General features: G+C 44.0%; 1 protein-coding gene across 1 annotated transcript in view; it reads right to left on the bottom strand.

The window, feature by feature from the left end:
* The window catches only part of AFF2 (AF4/FMR2 family member 2), a 190,048-nt gene that overhangs the window by 90,748 nt on the left and 77,027 nt on the right, over nt 1–22,273 (bottom strand). Inside the window, exons 5-7 of the mRNA XM_032228561.1 lie at nt 21,140–21,184; nt 9,626–9,662; nt 8,374–8,425 (exon numbers count right to left, since the gene is read on the bottom strand). Of these exons, the coding sequence (XP_032084452.1) occupies nt 8,374–8,425; nt 9,626–9,662; nt 21,140–21,184 (134 nt within the window). The remainder of the gene's footprint in view (nt 1–8,373; nt 8,426–9,625; nt 9,663–21,139; nt 21,185–22,273) is intronic.

Here is a 22,273-nt window from a genome sequence, read left to right as displayed (position 1 = left end):
CTTCCAATATTTGAGGGGCTGCCACAGAGAGGAGGGGGTCAAGATATTTTCCAAAGCACCTGAAGGCCAGACAAGGAATAATGGATGGAAACTGACCAAGGAGAGATTCAACCTTGAAACCAGGAGGAACGTCCTGAAAGTCAGAACAATAAACCAATGGAACAGAAGTTGCCTTTGGAAGTTGTGGGAGCCTCATTGCTTGAGACTTTCAAGAAGAGACTGTACTACTACCATTTGTCAGAAATGCTGTAGGGTCTCCTGCTTGAGTGGGGAGATGGAGTAGATGACCTGCAAAGTCCCTTCCAACTCTGTTCATCTGTTACTAATTGAACAACTAAAGGCCCCAGTTGCATTACACCACATTTGGTGCACGTGGAATCCAATCACATTTAGGTCCTGCTTTCATCGTGTTTGGATTTGGAAGTCAACCCCCTCTACACCCTTCAAAGACCAAGGATGGTCCTTCCAAGTACGTCAACCTGCGTGACGTAATGCAGCCCCGCTTTCAATAAACGTTAACTCTCTCGGTCCACGTTCCGTGGTCCAGCTTTGTTGCTTTCTCCTCACCGAGTCTCTCTCTCTCTTTATTTTTAATCCCTTAAAATTGAGCTGGGGCTGATTTGAATTTCACGCTGCAGAACTCTTTCTTTCTGTTTTGAAGCACAGCCGTTTTCACTTAAAAACGAACCTAGCTGAGATATAATCTTCTTCTGTTTCTTCCTTTCTTCTTCTTTTTCCTTTTTCCCTCTTTCTTTCTTTTCAAAGTAACAGAGGAGAGCAGATTATTTCGATTAAGAATCTGTCTGTGACAATTGTAAGCAATGCTTCTTCAAGAGTTCGGATCTGTAATTGTAGTTTTTATATTTCTTTCCAGCACGGTGTCAGAATTTTCATTTTCAAGGCATTATTGCCGAGGTAGCTTTTTAGCATTTTGAACTTAGTATTAAAAACCAAGATAATCAGGAGCATCCACTCCTCTTTAATATTAGAACAAAGACCCCTCTAGGCACAATTAAGATATCCTGAACATTAAAAGAACTGATCAAAAATTCCAAAAGATTCTCCAATATTTGATTTGGATAGACCAAGCATGGGTATATATTTTTGATGGGGGGAGGGAGGAGGGGAAGGCCATAGGTTAAACGTGAGTGTGATTTAATCATGCAAAGTGTGGTTAGATATGAAAGAAAGTGAATCCGTGCATTATTTTTCTCTCTAGCAATCTTTTCCCCCTCCTCCTTTTTCTCTCGCACATCCTGTCCAGGAGGTAAGTTTGAAATCGGACTAATGGGAAGGACTTGATCGAAGTTTATATCAACTACGATGGTGCAATGCTTCAGATTCAAATGCTAAAAGACTTGGATCACACGTGGGGGAATACTTTTAGCAACTTCTCAAATCCAATATATGTTTTCCTCGGATTGTCTCACCATTATGAAAAGCAGGGACTTAACCTTGGGAAAAGATCACCTAACATTTCACATCCCATAGTCCAGTGCCCGGGAATTCATAGAGATTGAAGTGCAAAACATTCATAATTTTCCAGTTGGCCATCTTGACTAATTCTCCAGCCAGGTGGCCTTCAGATACCTCAATTCCTTTTAGGTTTAACAGCTTGATATGTAAGGCCAGGGTCTTCCTAACTTTCTTTCTGTGCCTGTTAAGTATTTGTGGGCACCTTCTATCTTTATCTGATTATTCCCAAGGCAGTATCACTTCCCCTGGTCCTTCAAGGGGATTCCCACAAAGAAATGTATCTTCAAATCGGGAGCCTCTTGATCTGCTAATGGTATGAATTGTTTCTGGGGTGATATATCATAAACTTAGGACTCTAAATGTGTCCTCTCAGCTGGGTCCCTTTTTCTTGCCCCATTTAACACACTACTCTCAGACCAGAGATATAAATTATGCAGGACTTGGTTGTTAACATATAACTGAATTAACAACACCCCCCCCCCCGTCACAGAATCTTTTAAAGTAATTTATAAACATCTTGAGAGTGGGCCATTTATTAGGTGAGGCTAGCAAATATTTTATTTTGATGGGAAAGTTTAAAAGCAAGCGAGCCACTAAATAATAAAAACAAATTAAGAGGCTCATTTGGAAATTAGTTTGAGGAATGGCTTCATCTGCCCAGGCCCACCGATCTTAATTATTTGTCTTCAATAAATATTGCCTAAGCTGCTTATTAATATTATACTTGCATTGGTGAACTTATTCTGCGCAATGGCCGTATGTTTATGAAGTGGGAATATATCTTTCTGAATCTCTCCATCTCTGAAGGGATAACCTCTGGAGATTCGTAGCTACTGTCCTCGGCAGCCATTTTAACAGATATAGCAATAGCAGTTTGACTTATATACCGCTTCATAGGGCTTTCAGCCCTCTCTAAGCGGTTTACAGAGTCAGCATATCGCCCCCAACAACAATCCGGGTCCTCATTTTACCCACCTCGGAAGGATGGAAAGCTGAGTCAACCCTGAGCCGGTGAGATTTGAACAGCCGAACTGCAGAACTGCAGTCAGCTGAAGTAGCCTGCAGTGCTGCATTTAACCACTGCGCCACCTCGGCTCAATATAACAGAATAACAGTTGGAAGGGACCTTGGAGGCCTTCTAGTCCAACCCCCTGCTCAGGCAGGAAACCTTATGCCCCCGTCATGGTGAATCTATGGCATGCGTGCCTCAGGTAGCACATGGAGCCATTTCTAAGGACACGCGAGGCGTTGCCCTGTCAGTTCCATGCACATGTGCACACTGGCCAACTGATTTTCAGCCTCGATTTTCGACCGTTTTTCACCGAAAAACCACCATTTTGGGAGAAGAACCACCCAACCCACAAACTGGAAGTTTGGACTTCCAGTTTGCATGTTGGTCTGTTTTTGGCCTTCCCCAGGCCCCTAGAAAGCCTCTGGAGACTGGGGAGGATGGAAAACAGACCTTCTGGGCCCACCAGAAGTTAGAAAATGGGCTGTTTCTGGCCTCTGGGGGGCATTTTTGCCCTCCCAAACTCCAAGAAAGCTGTGTGCACATGTGCGGGGCAGCGGTGTGTGTGTGTGTCATGCACGCATGCGCAGGAGGCATGGTGTGGGGGGGCATTAAATTATGGGGTGGGCACACGAGTGGTCCCAATGGCACACACGGAACCTGCTTTTGGCACCCGAGGCGAAAAAGGTTTGCCATCACTGGAAGAGACCTTGGAGGTCTTCTAGTCCAACCCCCTATGCCATTTCAAACAAATGATTGCCCAATCTCTTCTTAACCACCTCCAGTGAGGAGGATCCATCACTTCTGAAGGCAATTTGTTCCCCTGATTGATTGTTCCGTCAGGGACGGTCTTCTAAGGTTGGTTCTCTCCTTGATTTCCCTCACCAAACCCTTCTTGAGGGCATTGCCTTTCCTCACGAGAACCCAACACGTCTAGGATCAAGATTCCAAATCTGTGGGGATTTCTGTAAAACATCTGGTCCGATGGGCCGGCCTTGAGAATAAATTTCAAGAAAAACAGAAGTACACGAGAACAGCCGTTCTTCTTCAGGCCAGGTTTCATATTTCCACATATTTTTTTCAGCCAGAAAACCCAATCAAATAAATCACCACTTGAAAAGCAGGTTCTTACAGCGGCTGGGCCCTTTGGAAGGGGTCCCCCCTTTACATATTGGCAAATTCTTTTGTTAGCTTCGAAGAGGAGAGGTAGCCTATGAACAGCTTCCAAGGACAGCGTACAGATCATAACGCCAGGAGACTCCGCCGTGGCTCGCCTCTCATAAAGCCGCTTTAATAACCATAATACATCTCTAATAAAAATCGGAGAGAGAAATTTTGTATTCCTTTGGTTATTTCCGGTGACAAACAGCACGGAGGTGAGTAAGAAGAAAAAGTTTGACGCTCAGAGGCTTAAAAGGGAATTCAAATGCCACTCCTGGCTATATTTGCCACATTTAATGTTCCTTGTTAACTTCCACGGCTACATTTTGCTTTGAATGTTCTGAATGGCGTTATTGATTGTCGTCACGTTATCTGATATGAAAAGTGCAGCGTGAAAAACCCTCCTGATGGCGTTTCACAAGGAGATCCTGTCAAAGCATTTGAAAGAATGAATTACCTTTAAATCGACTCATAAAGACATTGCCAATTTTTATTCAATAGAACATATTAACAGAGTTGGAAGGGACCTTGGAGATCACCTAGTCCAACCCCCTGCCTATGCAGGAAGCCCTATACCACTTCAGACAAATGGTTATCCAACATCTTCTTAAAAACCTCCAGTGATGGAGCATTCACAACTTCTGGAGGCAGGTCGTTCCACTGATTAATTGTTCCAACTGTCAGGAATGTTCTCCTTCGTTCTAAGTTGCTTCTCCCCTTGATTAGCTACCATCCATTGTTTCTTGTCCTGCCCTTCGGGTGCTTTGGAGAATAGCTTGACTCCAGGGGGTGGGTTGCTATTGGCATTACTGCCGGTTCGGTGCATTAAAATTTTTGTGCGCCTCTTTATTTTCCTTCTCCTTCTGATCTTTCTCCTTCTTCTCCTTCTCTATCTCCATCATCTCTGTCTCCTCCTCCTCCTCTTCTTCTTCCTCCTCTGAATTGTTCTAAGAAGCAGGAATGGAGGATGACTAGCAAATAAATGCGGTTTTATGAGTACAGCACTGAGCAGTAACTTTCCATCACATCATCTAGATGTTAGGCAGCTGTGTAGGCCGGCCACATCCATCAAAGTCACATCAACACGGCTCCCATTAAGCCGGGCAGCTGAATTGAACAAGGCATGGTTTCCAAACTCAATGCATTCAGTCCTGAGTAGAGATTTTACTGAAACCGCCGGAAGAATTCAGCACCAGAATAAGGAGAAGTCAAGACAAGATCTTTAGTTGGACGCTGAAAATAAGAACCAGTCTATATTTGGGGTTTGGCTACCTAAATTGAAATTGAAATTTAATAAATTTGTATGCCGCCCAATCCCGTAGGATTCTGGGCGGCTTACAGAGACAAGATAAAAAGTTAAAAATCAAGAATAAAAGATACAGTTTTTAAAACAACACACCATCCATTCTGTCTAGATGGGGCTGGACATTGTTCAACAGCCCCAGGCCTGCCGGAACAGCCAGGTTTTAGTGGCTTTTCGGAAGGCCGCGTGAGTGGGAAGGGTCCGGATCTCTATGGGTAGGTCGTTCCACAGGGCCGGAGCAGCTACAGAGAAGGCCCTCCCCCGAGAGGCCACCAGCCGGCATTGTCCGGTCAACGGCACCCGGAGGAGGCCCAACCTGTGAGATCTTATTGGTCATTGGGAGGTATGTGGCAGGAGATGGTCTCTCAGATAGCCAGATCCTAAGGCATGTAGGGCTTTAAAAGTAATGACTAGCACCTTGAAGCGCGATCGGAGACCAATAGGGAGCCAGTGCAGCTCGCGGAGGATAGGTGTAACATGGGTGTATCTAGGTACACCCGATATCGCTCATGCGGCTGCATTCTGGACCAACTGTAGTCTTCGAACACTCTTCAGGGGCAGCCCCATGTAGAGCGCATTACAGTAATCAGCCTTGAGGTGACGAGGGCATGAGTGACCAAATCTTGTGCTATGTGTTAAGATTATATTCTTATTTCAATTGGCGTTGGATGTGGGTTTTCATTGGATGCCCACTGCTGTGAAACTTACTACCTGGAGGTACCAAGGTGCCAAGCCCATTAAATAAAATAACTATCCATAACTCTATGCGAGTGTCTCTTTGTGACAAGGCATCACGGTTCAACAGGGAAAGTCAAAAAGACACCTTGAATCCCTGGCCAACCTCCTCTTTCAAGCTTGTTATCCTTCCCCCCCTGCAAATCAGTATTCTTTTTGTAAAACATGGCAAAGTAGAAATGACAGGGAGTGCTTTGCTTCCTTCTTGTTGACTGCTCGCCTGCCTATCAAAAAACATTAACGCACATGGATGGAGTCTGTCTGCTCAAGCCCACAATCCCAGAACATCCCATCGCCAGAAGCAAAAGATGATTGACATTCCAAGTCTATGCTTCGGGTTCCCTTGACATGATGGGGAATTCTCCAATACAAGGTAGTTTAAGACAGGTAACAACGAGGAGGAAGGAATCAGACTTCTGCCCCAGGCAAACCCGGTAGGCCGAAAGGGGAGAAAAATAATAATAATAATACAAAAAAAAAAATCTGGTAGCTTCAGATATTGTGAAGAGATGGAATCACAGTCCTGTCACAGGATTCATAAGCTGCGGCAAGATTCCGTCGTTCTTTCACCAAACACCTGAATCTTTTTGGTCCAGGATTGTCCTGCCACCCATCGGTGCTATCTAGAAGGATTTTTGTGCCACGACAGGGGTGGGCTTCAAAAATTTCAGCAACCGGTTCTCTATGCAGGTTGCTCGGTGGGTGTGGCTATGGTGGGCATGGCCTAATTGGTCTCCTGCATCATGGTGGGGGTGGGGGTGTTTTTGCCTTCCCCAGGCTCCGGAGGCTTTCCTTGAGCCTCTGGGAGGGCAAAAACTTCCTCCCCTGGGCTCTGGGGGCTGGTTTCTCGCCTTCCAGAACTTCCAGGTGGCCTGTTTCCCCCCTCCCCGAGCTTCTGCATGGGCCCTGGAGTTACCTCACATCCAAAACAGGTTGTGTGGGGATTCCTGGGTTGGGCGGGGCCAGCCAGGGGTGGTATTTGGAGGTTCTAAGAACCGGCCATAATGTTAGCTAAGGGTTCTCTGGAACCCAGGAAAATCCATAGCAGCCCACCTCTACGGCGGCTCATATCAAGCGATTCAGGGCCAACAGGTCAGTCTCCAAGCCATAAACAACTTCTTTTTCCTAGCAAGATTCATTCTAACCAACCAAACCAACTGCTTTAAACTTGTTTGTTAGAAATAATGGTGTTTTTTTTTTTTTTTTTGGGGGGGGGGGTAAGAGAGTGGTTAAAAATATGGAATCTTATCTGATACAGTTGTTTCAGCTACTAACTTTCATAGTTTTACTTCCAACTTCACTTCCGTAGACCTCATCCCATATTTAGGTCCTACTGATGGCGGTGGAGCTCGTAAGCACACTAATGTGCCTATCATCCCTATCACATTTTTAGGTTTATTTCCTTTTCTTCATTCTAATTTGTAATTTTTTGTTTGATAAATAGATAAATAAAAGTTTTAAAAATTAGTCCCCTACCCTTCCCTTTTTTTAATGTTCTCATGTCTTCTGGAATTACGACCAGCATTCAGCCAGTTGACCGTATATCGGACATTAACACAATTGAGAGGGTCCAGAGGTATTTCACGAGAAGAGTCCTCCACTCCTCTGCTCACAACGGAATCCCTTATGTCACCAGGCTTGAAATTTTGGACCTGGACAACCTGGAACTACGCCCCCTACGGTCTGACGTAAGCATAGTACACAAAGTTGTCTGCTACAACGTCCTACCTGTCAACGACCACTTCAGCTTCAACCGCAACACATACACGGGGAAACAATAGAGACAAACTCAAGGTAAACCGCTCCAAAGTCGATGGCAGGAAATACGACTTCAGCAACAGAGTGGTCAACGCCTGGAATGCTCCACCTGACTCCGTTGTTACATCCTCAAACCCCACACAGCTTCAACCACAACAACACACGGGAACACAACAGACACAGATTGCAGAAGATGCGACTTCAGCAACAGAGAGGTCAACGCCTGGAATGCTCTACCTGACTCCGTTGTTACTTCCTCAAACCCCACACAGCTTCAACCTCAAACTGTCCACCGTGGACCTCACCCCATTCCTAAGAGGTCCATAAAGGGGGCGTGCATAAATGCACCAGCGTGCCTTCCGCCCCTGTCCTACTGTCCCCATTTATTTGTACCCATTTCCTTTGTTCATGTTCATGCTTATACGTGTTACCTTGTACATGTTTGACAAATTAACTAATTAATTAACTAACTCCCATTTTCCCCACCACAGCAATTCTGTGAGATAATTACACAATTATTGACTTCCCATTTAGCCACAAAAGACCCAATAGGTATGCCGGCTTAAGAGGTCACTTTTACATTCACATGATATCCTTAACCTGGTTATTGAATTAGCTCCCTTTCTCAGTTTATACAACACATCCAGTTGTAAACAAACAAAACAGGCTAATTTTGTCCAATGTACTAAACCACCACAAAAGCTGATCGAGGTTAATATTAACCAGGTTTCATGAGAACGTGGTTACTTAAGTCTTTTACCTGGAATGGATACATCAGTGCATGCGAAACAAAGTCAGCCAGGAACTTATGTAGCTTAACACGGATCTGAATGCAGATTTCCCTGGTCTTAACCCAGATCAAACAATGGTAGAGACACACCAGTTTCATCCTTAAAATGTATCAAGCTGTAACTAAAGAGGAAATACTTACGATTTTTGTGGCACAGATTTGGTTGCAACTTTATTGGTAGGCTCATTCCATTCTGAAAATAAATGAAATAAAGTCACATTTATTGCCTTAAGTTTCGCCGAAACCCACAATCTCTCTCAAGCCAAGCCCTAATGTGACAAAGAATCACAGGTAATCCTTGAATAGGGCCACCATCGATCCAAAGTTTCTACTGCTAAATGAAACAAGTGTTCAGTGAGTTTTTGCTCCATTTTACAATCTTTCCTACTACTTAATTCGCTTCGTTCTTAAGCGAATCACTGCAGGTCTCAGGTGACAGTTGTAGAGTGAATCTGGCTTCCCCATTGACTTTGCTTGTCAGAAGGTTGCAAAAGTGGATCACAGGATCCTTACAATCCTTGTAAATATGACCCGGTTGCCAAGCACCTGACTTTTTATCATGTGACCATGGGGATGATGCAACGGTCATAAGTGTGGAAAACAGTCATAAATCTTTTTTTTTTCAATGCAGTTGTAACTTTGAATGATCACTAAGGAATGGTTGAAAGTAGAGCACTGTTGTGGCCCACCAATGGCCAGGGGAGCTGGCAGCAGATTTGGACAGTGAGGAGGTTGGGGGGGGAAGATGGGCCAGTCCTGGAGGCTGGGGAAGGCTCTGAGGAGGGCTCTGTGTCGGAGGCAGAGAGGGGGCCAGGGCCATATACCAGTTATCAGCTGCCTTCAGAGTCAGACATCAGTGGGGCAGAAGAACAGCTGGAGCCTGTTCCCAGTGTGTGCATGCACAGAGTTGCCAGGCGAAGGGAACACCTAAAGAACAGGGGTCGACTTGGGAGTGAGGCCACAGGTGGACAGTGAATGGCCCCTCCCAGAGGAAATAAAAGAGGAGCAAAAGGGGAGTGGAGTTTGCAGGAGACAATTAGTTCGCTTAATTGGTTCGTGACTCTCCAAGACTCCTTGCCAGGTTTTCCAGATATGGGCCTGGCAGCTCTCCAAGCCAGATAAGGTCTGTGACCATAAATCCTCCCTCGAAAGACTTTGCTGGAGGTGAATGAGCGGAATTCACAGGAAATTAATAAACAATAATTTTGTCAGGACAAAGAGTTTGTTCCAGCCTCTTGGGAAGCCTGGGACAGAGCAGGCTTAGAGAAGTTGCCCTCTCTCTAATCCCACCCCATCTGGGGATGGTTGTGGAGGTTGGGGGGGAGGGGAGTAAGCATTCTTAGAGGGCATCAAGTGGTAGTAGGTTGGTTTATCTTCAGGACCGGAGACTTACTTTGTGCAGGGTATCCTGAGGTCAGATGCTGGCAATCCTACAAATGGAAACGAAGAAATGTCAGCATGGTTCAGGAAGTTGCCCACAGAACATGTCAGATTAACTGCAGAATGGATACATTACCAAAGAAGTTGGCCCACTAAAATGTTAACAAGACAACCTCACTTCTGGATGAATATTCAATCATTTGTCCATATCCCCATTTCCCCCAAGATCTCTGTCCTTTGCCAATCTTGCTCACTAAGGGGCACCTGCTCTTCAGGATGTCCCCAGTCTTTTCTGAAGGCATCAAGGATCAAACATGGAAAGTCCAGCATCCAAATCAAAGACGTCGAGATATTAGGGTTCGTGTCTGCTATGGCTTCTGAAAGGTCACGTCCCACATTTGCCATAAGAGGAACATGTATTGATGACTGGTGCTTAAACCAGTCTGGTGCTTAAACCACTGATAGGCCTAATTGGAATCTGTGCTTCTGATGGAAAGAGGGCAGGAAAATAGAAACTGGGAAAGGGGAGGAAGGAAGGGAGGGAAGGAAGGGAGAGAGGAAGGATGGGAGGGAGAGAGGAAAGAAAGGAGGGCGGGAGAGAGAGAGGAATTCAGTGGAATTCATAGATGGAATAATCTGGTGCAATAGGCAGATGTCCTCCAGGAGAGACATTCCTACAAATAACTTATCCCCAATTTACACAGGGCTTCCAAGGTGAGAACCAGCCGAGGTGGCACAGTGGTTAAATGCAGTACTGCAGGCCACTCCAGCTGACTGCAGTTCTGCAGTTCGGCTGTTCAAATCTCACCGGCTCAAAGTTGACTCAGCCTTCCATCCTTCCGAGGTGGGTGAAATGAGGACCCAGACTGTGGGGGCGATATGCTGACTCTGTAAACCGCTTAGAGAGGGCTGAAAGCCCTATGTAGCGCTATATAAGTCTAACTGCTATTGCTATTGCTATGTTCAAACCCAGTGCAGCCTGTACAGCAGTGTGGTAACCCAGAGACATGGTGTCATAAAGGGGCACTCAAAACTGCACAGGAGCTGCATTCTGGACCACGTTGTCACAGTCTTGAGAGGTGGCCCCACGAACTGCGTATCTCAACATCATTCAATCAGGTTTTATTAGACAGATTGGGAGTGCAAAACGTCACCAATGGCCTTGGCTCGCTCCAAGGGAATTCTGGGAGCGGTAGACCCAACATCACAACGTACTACCTTGTGATTTCGTATCTCTGAACAAACACACATTTGCAAGATGCTCTTAAACCTACCTGGGCCTTGCTTGGGATAGTAAATTTGTTCTGTTCCGCTTTGCCGGGAGTGTGGATAGCAGTGAGAGGCGGAGGCCATGAATGGGTCATCTCCTAGCAATGGAGCAAACAAAACACAGGAGTATATTTTCAAGTCAAGACCAAACCATGTTCTTTCTCTTTGCTTTTCTTTCTAAGCATCCCCAAAGTCACACTGTGGGGGGGGGGGGACGACTCACATGCCGGGGCTAAGCCATGCAATTGTTTGGGTTTCTTGTGTGATTTGTAAATTAGGCTATAAATTGGGAGGGACCTTGTAGTCATCTAGTCCAACCCTCCCCCCTGCCCAAGCAGGAGACCATACACCCTTTCTGACAGATGGCAGTCCAGTCTCTCCTTGAAAGCCTCCAGGGATGAAGCTCCCACAACTTCTGAAGGCAACTTCTGCTCCATGGGTTGATTGTCCTCACTGTCAGAAAATTTCTCCTTAATTCTAGGTTGAATCTCTCCTTGCTCAGTTTCCATCCATTATTCCTTGTCTGACTTTCGGGTGCATTGGAAAATAGCTTGACCCCCTCCTCTCTGGGGCAGCCCCTCAAATATTGGAAGATGCTCTCCTGTCTCCCCTGGTCCTTCTCTTCCCTAGACCAGCCAGGCTCAGTTCCTGCAACCGTTCATTGTATGTTTTAGCCTCCAGTCCCCTCATCATCCTGGTTGCTCTTCTCTGCACTTTTTCTAGAGTCTCAACATCTTTTTTATAGTGTGGTGACCAAACTGGATTCAGGATTCTAGGTGTGGTCTTTACTAGGGCTTCAGGTATGAGAATGAAAAATGCACCCAACCAATGGTGGCTTCTTCAGCACAACAGAGTTTAAAGCAGAGCAGGGTATGATGTGTGAAAATCAGCCTCTCCAGAAATGGATTGCATTTTTCAGCTTGCCCGCGTTTGTGTAATGTTTTTGTTAAAAAAAAGAAAGAAAGAAAGCAGGGGAGGTTTGATTTTAGTTTCTTGATGTATTTCTTTGTTTATTTCCAGGCTGCTCTCATCCACCAGCTCTGAGTGACATGTAACTCTCCAAGATGTAATTGGGAGTAAACCAATGCAATCAATTTTTAAGAAGGTTGCAACAGTTACATCAATAACTCAGTCAAAGTAAAGTAACTATTTGCTTTAAAAGCGCATATCTGGAAAGGGAAGAGAGGGCTTCATCTCAAAGGAGGTATTGGCTGTCCAATAGCTTCTCACACCATCATGGATCCTGAGTATAGATTGCTTCAGCCCTGCCCTTCAGCCATCCGTTCAGACAGAATGACTTTTGACCCAATCATTACATAACCTATGGATGCTGCATGTGAAGGTGAGGGTGAATATCTTCTTCCCTTTCTCTAAGACCACCTAACAGAGGGCCTGCCTGTTGTGGCCTGCCAGAGGCCAGCAGAGCTGGCAGCAGATTCGGACAGCGAGGAGGTTGGGGAGGAACCTGGGCCAGTCCTGGAGTCTGGGGAAGGCTCTGAGGAGGGCTCTGTGTCGGAGGCAGATGGGGGGCCAGAGCCATCTGACAGTTATCAGCTGCCTTCAGAGTCAAACATCAGTGGGGCAGGTGAACAGCTGGAGCCTGTTCCCAGTGTGCGCATGCGCAGAGTTGCCAGACGAAGGGAACAGCTAAAAAACAGGAGTCGACTTGGGAGTAAGGCCACAGGTGGATGATGAATTTATCTCCCAGAGGAAATCAAAGGGGAACAAAAGGGGAGTGGAGTTTGCAGGAGACAATTAGTTCTCTCCGAGACTCCTTGCCACGTTTTACAGATCTCGGCCTGGCAGCTCTCCAAGCCAGATAAGGTCTGTGACTGTAAATCCTCCCTTGAAAGTCTTTGCTGTATGTGAATGAGCTGAATTCACAGTAAATTAATACAAGGTGGGTTTTTTTGGCAGGATCAGGAGTTTGCTCCAGGCTCTTGGGAAGCCTCGGTCAGAACACTGCCTTAATTTATCCCCACAACAGCCACTCTGTAGAACAGAGAAGATGTCAGAGATGGACAAGATAATTTGGGTATTAAGAGGAAAAAATGTATCTTAAGCCCACAACAAGCAGATAACATTAGGAAGTGAATCAGAAGGACTCCTTCCTAATTCACCTGAGTGTAAGAAAGGGGAGAAGGTCTGACTCAATAGCCCAGCAAGTGTGTTTAGAATCAATCTCGATTAAAGCCGTTGTAGCTTTTCTATGGAGTTGATTCATGGTCTGCTCAACCTAGAGGGACTGACAGGTATTGGGTTGAGAAAGAGTCACTCATTTCCATAATTTGACCCTGGATATGTTTGAATAGGGACGCGGTGGCCACTGAGCTTGTCCATCAGAAAGGTTAGCAGTTCAGCGGTTCGAATCCCTAGTGCTGCATAACAGAGTGAGCTCCTGTTACTTGTCCCAGCTTCTGCCAACCTAGCAGTTCGAAAGCATGTAAAAATGCAAGTAGAAAAATAGCAACCACCTTTGGTTGGAAGGTAACAGCTGGTTCTGAGCATTTTTGGCATTTAGTCATGCCATGGAGACGTCTTTGGCTTTGAAACGCCCCCTAGAGTCGGGAATGACTAGCACATATATGCGAGGGGAACTTTTACTGTTTGAATCCGACACTTTAGCCACTGTTTCTATTCGCTGTTTCTTAAAGGTTTTGAGGGCTGACCAGATTCTCAGATGGGACTTATTTTCTGGGAGATCCCTATTTCAAGCCAAACGTAGGAAAACTGAATTTAGTTTTGAAATGACATAGGGTTTCCTTCCTGAGCAAAGGGTTGGATTAGAAGACCTCCAAGGAGGTCCCTTCCAACTCTGTTATTCTGTTAGACCAAAGGTCTCCGAACTTGGCAATTTTAAGACTTGTGGGCCATGCTGGCTGGGAAATTCTGGGAGTTGAAGTCCACACGTCTTAACGTTGCTAAATTTGGAGAGCCTTCATGTACACCAAGCAGCTAAAGCTTCATTTCAGAATGCAGGCCAGGGTTTCCAAAACTCTGTTAACTAATGGGAAAAAAAAGTTCAGATTTCTTGCATGAAGTGGTGCAGAAGAGAAAGACAGCACTTTTAGAAATGACACTAGAGAATTGCTGACTTTGACTCAGGTGTCCTCCATCCTAAAGATTGAAACTAAAGATTGAAGCATTGTTTTAACTGGCTCTAGGTTTTAATCCCCTTAAATTGTATTAATGAGGAATAGGCATTAAACCAATTCCGGATTCTTCATTTTCTTTTCTTCTTCATGGATACTGTTGTCATTTTAAAAGTATCTGTAGGTGCTGTCACGTATAGAGCGGAGAAGCATACACCCAGAAGATGCTAATGAATGGCCAGAAAAAAAGAGGATGTTGTGGTACAATTTGTCTCTAAGGCAGAAGAATTAATGGCTCTCAAAAGAATTGAAGAGAATTAGCAGGCAGAGCAATTAATTCCACGATACTCTTGAAGGAGTGAAGAGGCAGGATGAACTGCGTCCCAGAAATAAAGCAGACAAAACATGTTTGTTTGAAAGTACAATTGCATTCATCTTGCGTTTCTGCAAGAAAAGTCTCTTTCCCATGATTTGGCCCCGGGAGCAATTTGGTGAAGTAGATAATAAGAGATCAACTCTGACTGCTCTTTAGAAGGCCAGGTCCTGAAGATGAAACTTAAATATTGCTCTATTCAGAGGACCAGGTGCCCTAACTCTGAGGACATAGCAAATACTTTGGGCACCTAATGAGAAGGAAGAAGGACTTCCTGGAGAAGAGCCTCATGCTGGGAACGATGGAGGGCAAAAGAAGAAGAAGGGGACAGCAGAGAAGGAGGTGGCTGGATGGAGTCACTGAAGCAGTCGGCGTGAGCTGAAATGGACTCCAGAGGATGGCAGAGGACAGGAAGGCCTGGAGAAATGTTGTCCATGGGGTCACGATGGGTTGGACATGACTTCGCAACTAACAACAACAAAATACCTTAATAAAAATTTTGATTTACAGAAAATATCTTTGGCTTCCCTAAAGGACAGAAGGAAAACTACCCAAAAGTGCCTGTTTCTGGAATTATTCCTGAAAGTGTTTAGTTCTACTTTATGCACTAAGCCTCCAAACCCACCAACTGCCTCTCTCCAAAACTGGCAGCCAAACTCCTAAAAATAAAAAAAAATTAAACTCATGTCTCCTCAGCCATAGCAGATTAGCAGCCCATTTAGCATACGGGAGGATTCAAACGGAATTCTCCATTTTCTCGTTGCATTCTAACTGATTTCACCTAATCCGTGACTCCTTTTCATTAAAATGGGACACTAAATTATAAGAGGATCATTAAATGGATGCACAGGACTGTGTTATGGCTGAGGGAGCCATTAGATCAGACTAAGTTTCCTCAAATTACTTGGTGCAAAGAAGAATACGGAAACATATTCTCCATTTTGTGAGAGGCAAGTTGCCTTATCAATTCTGTTAGCTTTTGTTCTGACCGAGGCTTCCCCAAAAAGCCCAAGGCAGAGTCCTGATCTCCACAAGACCCCTTTTATTAAATGAATGAGAATTCCTCTCATTCACATTCAGCAAAGGCCTGGCAAAGAGTCCTCCAAAGGAATATTTATGACCACAGACCTTATCTAGCTTGGAAAGCTGCCATGTAAACACTTTCCAAATGAGGTGCTATGGAAGGAAAGACTGGGCACAGAGTCTCTGAGATTTATGGACAGATCTCCACACTCCTGAAACAAATCTAACGACCAACTGAGCGAATTTTTTCCTGCAAAAAAACCCTCCTCTTTCGCTCCTCTTTTATTTCCTATGGGAGGAGCCAAGCACCTTCCACCTGTGGCTTTACTCCCAAGTTGAGCCTGATTTCTGAGTTGTTCTTTTATTCTGCCAGCTCTGCGCATGCGCACACTGGGAACAGGCTCCAGCTATTCTTCTGCCTCACTGATGTCTGACTCTGAAGGCAGCTGATAACTGTTGGACAGCCTTGGCCCCCTCTCTGCCTCCGACACAGAGCCCTCCTCTGAGCCTTCCCCAGACTCCAGGACTGGCCCAGGTTCCTCCCCAGCCTCCTCCTCACTGTCCGACTCTGCTGCCAGGCCACAACAGCTTTGGAAAAAAAGAGAGCCACCTGCATCTTCTCCGTGAAATGGAGCTATTTTTTATAATTTCTCTCCAGTTGTGTATCCACAGTAAGCAGAAAGATGTAGCTCCTAATAGATGAATTGAAGGGTGGAGCAGATTTTTTTTTAAAAAAAAGATTTTTCAAAATCAATTGTTCAAGGATGATGGATATAGTTCCATGTCTCACCTTCTGATAACAGAATAGAATAGAATAGAATAACTTTATTTGGCCCAGGGTTCTTCAAGCATTCTTAAAATGTGGACCATCTACGTTTAAGACTGGCATCAATCTTTTTGGAATAACTGGGATCTTGGAATAGATCAGTGTTTCTCAACCTTGGCCACTTGAAGATGTCTGGACTTCAACTCCCAGAATTCCCCAGCCAGCGAATGCTGGCTGGGGAATTCTGGGAGTTGAAGTCCAGACATCTTCAAGTAGCCAAGGTTGAGAAACACTGGAATAGATGCATTTGGTCATTTTCAGTTCTGAGTCTCCAGTTCATTCTGTCATCAGTTTGGAGTTTTGGGGAATTCTTTTTATGTGTATGTGTGTGTGGGGGGGGGAAAGGCTGGTTGAAAATGGGCTTATTGGGGTATCTGGTGGGATAAGGATGAAAAAATGCCATCCCATCAAGCTTTGAGGTTGGTTCATGTGAAATTATACTTCCTCAGGAGGAATTGATGTTATTCTTCTATGTCTCTTGATTCAACGTGACATTTTATTTTAAAACTGGATTTATAACAAAAAAAGTAAAATAAAAGCATAAAAGTTTCAATGTAGGGAACTGTAGAAATCTGGTCTAAATGTTTGGAATTGCTTTCTAATTGGAGGTGGAAAATGTTTCCTCTTTGCTTTCTCTTCTCCAAAAAGGAAATATTATTTTTGGTCGAAACGTCTTTCCTTATGTTTTCCTGTGGTTTGAAAAATACCTATTTGTTGTTCTTGGAAATCACTCTAAGCAGCCCGAAAAGCAGCGTTGCGTGAATAAAATCCATCTATCTCTTCCAAGCTCACATTTTAAAAAAACAACAACACCTAAAGATGAAATATTTTATCCCTCCAGTCAGTTCCTTTTACATACACCTGCTGGAACAACTTAATTGTGAGATATGTTATTTACACTAAGTCTAGCCTTATACTATTCAGATGAATGGATGCTTTGACTTGAATTTTGCCAGCAGGCTTTGAGAGAAGCCAATGCAAGAATTTGAAGCAGTGGGGGGGGGAAAAGTAGAGTTATTCTTAAAATGGACACTGGCAAAGATCTAAAAAAAATATCCTAAACCAGTGATGGTGAATCTTTTCGGCATCGAATGCCCAAACCAGAACGTGTATGTATGTGTGCAGTCACCAATTCACTGAATTTTAGCAGAATAAGAGAGTTGGAAGGGACCATGGAAGTCTTCTAATCCAAGCCCCCTACTCAAGTAGGAGACCCTACCCCATTTCAAACGAATGGTTGACCAATCTCTTCTTCAAATCTTCCAATGTTGGAAACACCCACAATTTCTGGAGGCAAGTTGTCCCACTGATTAATTGTTCTCACTGTTGGGAAATTTCTCCTTAGTACTTGGTTCTTTCCTTGATTAGTTTCCATCCGTTGCTTCTTGTCCTGCCCTCAGGTACTTTGGAGAACGGATTGACCTCCTCTTCTACTTTAGAGGTCTGTTTTGTGTCCTGGGGGTGACTGCACAAATGTTCTCCACTTAGTCTCCATCTTTCCAGATTTCACTCCTTGCAAAATGTCCTTTGTGCCTTGGTCTAGACCAGTGGTTCCCAAACTTGGCAACTTTAAGACTTGTGGACTTCAACTCCCAGAATTCTCCAGCCAGCACACAATTCTGGGAGTTGAAGTCCACAAGTCTTAAAGTTGCCAAGTTTGGGAACCACTGGTCTAGACTTCTTAGAGAAAGAGTCTTCTCCCAAAGTTGGTTTTGGCAGAACAGCTACAAGGAGCAGTTAATTTATACGCTCCTTGCCAAGGTATTGTCAACCAGCTCTCAATGATTTCAGATGAATAGAAATGTAGGTTGTAGCCCTTCTTTTGTGGTTTACGGAGGATATGGAGCTTCAGTTAAAAAAAAAACCCATTATCAGTGGGAAGAGAAAGCAGACAGTCTAGGTTTAATCAGAGCCTTTCTGGCCAGGAACGAATTCCCGTGGAAAAATGTCTGGATCAAAAGGAATTTAGGTCTCTCTGCATTGGACAACTCAATAAGGAACTCAGAGCATTTGATTTCCTGCTTCCTGATACATTAACCAAGATAGATATCCAGCAAAATAGAACAAAAGTTAACAGGGACACCGAGCTAATCCTGGAAATTGAATGTATGACTAACAGAATAACACAGTTGGAAAGGACCTTGGAGGTCTTCTAGTCCAACCCCCTACTTGGGTAGCAAACCCTACACCATTTCAGACAAATGGTGGTCCATCTTTTTTTTAAAAAAACAAAAACTTCTAGGGTTGGAGCATCCATAACTTCTGGAGGGAAGTCGTGCTAATGATTAATTGTTAATTTGTCGAGGAAATTTCTCCTTAGTTCTAGGTTGGTTTTCTCCTTGATTAGTTTCCATCCGTTACTTCTTGTCCTGCCTTCAGGTAGTTTGGAGAATAGGTTGACACCCCCACCCCTACTCTTTGTGGTATCCCCTTAGATACACAACAACACAATACAACAACTATGGCAAAGATCCCTGATTCTGCCAGCTGTTATGATCACCGTTGATTGATGTGCTCTCTGGTGAAAAGTGCTCGTTGTGCCTCCTTCTTCAGAGCGCAGAAAGCCTAGGTTGCTTAGCTACTGGCATTTGACATCACTTCCTTCCCAAGGTGTTCCCATATTTGTCAGAACTCTTATGATTGACTCTGCTGGCCAGCTTGCTATTCATTTGTGCAATGACGTCTGAAAGAAACCATTTGAAATTCAGATTGTATCCTTCCCCCCCTCCCTCCGCAGACTCTTCCCAGCAAAAGTGGCATGTGTGTATTTTGAAACTCTTTGTGGACATTGGATGCATCTGCACCCAGATGAAAAGAAACAATTAGGGCGGGGGGTGTTCCGGGAGGGTGAGGGACACGGGGAGAAGCCTATTAGCAGGCTAATTTTGCTTTGTGAACAAGTCATCTCAACCAGGGCTGGTGCGTATTAAGTCGATTAGGGTCTTTCAAATGGTACGGGAAAGGTAATATTGCATATAATTTTCCCAGTCAAGGGCATTTTCACCTGCTGATCAATTTACATATTCTCCAATGTCATTAGAGTGAAGCTAGTCACCAGGAGGGGCAAAGAGAGAGAAAATAATTACAGAGTTTTGTTCATTTAATTCTCGTCATTTTATTCTAATTATAAGCAGCCTCTGTTTTGCTTGGGTCTGTGCCGCTTTTAATTAATACTGCACCTGTCCAACTATTTATCTGGAAGGATGGCGCGATTGTCCCTAACTAGAAGGAGATTGTTCTTGGATCTATTGAGATCTTACACATTGAAGCGATCATGCTCCATCCTAAATTCAGAGTTTTCTTCCCCCTTGGGGAGAGAAGCTTCACTGATCAGTCTCTTCCCCAGTTTGACACCCCATAGATCTGCTTCCCAACCAACATGAAGAAGAAGTGGGGATGTGACTTTTGTGAACATACAATCATTGACTGGATTAGTCTATTAGTCTAAAACTCTGTGCGTACAAAGCTCAAACTCACAAAAATCAAGTTTAAGCTCTTGGGGAAATCTTTTTTCTTTTTAACAAAGGGCTTTTTAATTTTCTTGTTACATATTTAAACTTCTTTTATAAACAAAGCGTTGCCCGGTTTTCCCCCTTAACATCCTTCTCATATGCATAGTTCATTTTACATCATATTGCCATTTTCAATTTCAGCCATATTATTTTCTTTCCATATTTTCCAGTTTAATTTATAGATAAACAATATCATTGTTTGCCCCTCCAAATTAATCAAATTTAACATTTCATTTCCATCTTTTATTCTACTTTTAACATATAACCTCAGATTTAATTTGGTATAATAAACATTTCACTTAGTTAATTATCCACAATTAATAGTATTCATCTATTTCCCTCACATCACTTTAACATATATCATTGGCAATGTTAACATATTTCATTTTATTCTACTAGAGAATCCTTTCCTCCTTTCCTAACTTCTTGGTCTCTCTTGGTCCCTTCTTTCCACTCATTCACCTAGCTTTTTCTTTTTCTTATTTTTGTAATTTCCATATTTTTTATTTTTTCTCCCTTTTGATTCTATTGTTTTGGTGACTTTTCCCAGATTTCCCCCCCAGTCCTTCCCCACTTTACTGTTTAATTTTCTCTTTGTTGGAGCCAATTCTCTCTTGGGGAAATCTTAAGTGCAGATGAAGAATTCCTGCTTCAAAGCAGGGTTGTGTCCTAGTTGGGTCTTCAGTGAAGACATCAGGACAACCCCTAAAGGAGAAGGTCTGCTTGCCGTTCCTCACCTGGTGAACCCCAACAGCATTTTATCATCTGAAGAAGCCACTCAGACTTGCAACATTGAACAGACACCAAGTTTAGTGACCCAAAGAGATTTGTCTTTCACAGAAATCTCCATATGAAAACAATGTATGGCCTTGAGTAAGGAATATGCAAGGACCTATAAATAAGGTTAACCGGACTGATACAACTTTATTGTAATAGAATGGAAAACTACATCAAATATGGGACACCTTTGATCCACCAACAAGGACCTCCTTCAGAATGGTCTACTTAATTTCTGGGCCCCTTCTTTCAACCTCCATTTTTAGTTTGAGGTTACTCAGTTGAAGTGGCTTTTGAATAAGGAATACAAATTCTAACCCTTAATCTTTTTTGTGTGTGTGTTGAGGTTGCTGCAAGTACCTGGTTTCACCCAACTTCTTGATATTTCTGCAGGAGTTACGGATGTTACTGGCTGTTGAAAGTTCACCTCTCAAAGCATGATTTTGCTTTACTAATGGATGGAATTGATTCTATTTTTTTTCCATGCTTCCACAAAGTTCAATGCACACTCTTACTCCAGCTGAAATAGGATACTCAGCTTGAAATCACCTAGATAAACATAGATTTGACCATATCATTACAGTTCTAAACTAACTGCTACGTAACCTACTAGGGAGATTCTATGATACATTTGACAGAAAAGAATCCAGCTTACCCGTAATATCTCTTCCACACAGTTGGAGTCATTGGGAAGACTAACCTAAAACAGGGAGAAGGATACACATAGTCAGTCTAAAAAGGAATTTTCCGGGTCATAGTACCAATAAAAAGACAGGTAATATCAAAAGGTTAAGGTAAAGATTCCCATCTATATGATTGCTCAGGTATACATCAAGAAACAAATCACAAATAGCAATAGCAATAGCAGTTAGACTTATATACCGCTTCATAGGGCTCTCAGCCCTCTCTAAGCGGTTTACAGAGTCAGCATATGGCCCCCACAGTCTGGGTCCTCATTTCACCCACCTCGGAAGGATGGAAGGCTGAGTCAACCTTGAGCCGGTGAGATTTGAACCGCTGAACTGCAGATAACAGTCAGCTGAAGTGGCCTGCAGTACTGCACCCTAACCACTGCGCCACCTCGGCTCTTGAAATGAAAATCTCCATGCCTGAAGAATCCATACCGGGGGGGGGGGAATGGCATTGAGGAGCTGATAGGATTGTTAAGCTAGTTGCAGCCTGAATAATATTTCTGTTTGTGTGGTGGAATGTAGTCTGGATTTCCAGGAGGGAGGGGCTGCTTCCCCGAGGGCAAGCAGGCAACAGAGCTTGGAAAATGTGATCAGCATGTAGAGGGTTAAAATGGATCCTCCCTAGTTTATCTCAGAGTATATTCGCAGTTATGCAAATAGTTGCTTTAGACCGGCAAGATTCTGTCTGTAGCAGAGGTGGGTTGTTTCCTGGTTCGGCCCGGATTGGCTGAACCAGTAGTAGCGGTGGCAAGAAGCTCCACCCACCTGCCCGGACGCTTCTGCACATGCACAGAAGCGCTGCGTGAGTGCGCCCAAACTGGTAGTAAAAAAATGGCAACCCACCACTGTAGGTCTGTAGGTGAAGAAGAATAAAGGAAACTACTCATAAGAAACTCCACCTGTCATTCTTGGGTCTTGGGGCCTGACAGTTTGCCAATATAACATGCAAACAGTTTTTAAGAGTAGTACAGATGAATTTAAGCTACAGAGAAGGGATAGAGGAATTAACAGGCTTTTGAATAACTTCTGATTTGCTCCAGCCGATGGGCCAGTAATAGCATATAGATCGCCCACTCCTCCTAGGAACCCCAGAGCAG

The sequence above is a fragment of the Thamnophis elegans genome, chromosome 12, assembly GCF_009769535.1.
Source record: "Thamnophis elegans isolate rThaEle1 chromosome 12, rThaEle1.pri, whole genome shotgun sequence".
Classification (NCBI taxonomy): Eukaryota; Metazoa; Chordata; class Lepidosauria; order Squamata; family Colubridae; genus Thamnophis; species Thamnophis elegans.
Note: the sequence above shows the minus strand (reverse complement) of the source record. Positions and strands in the feature narration are given on the sequence as shown.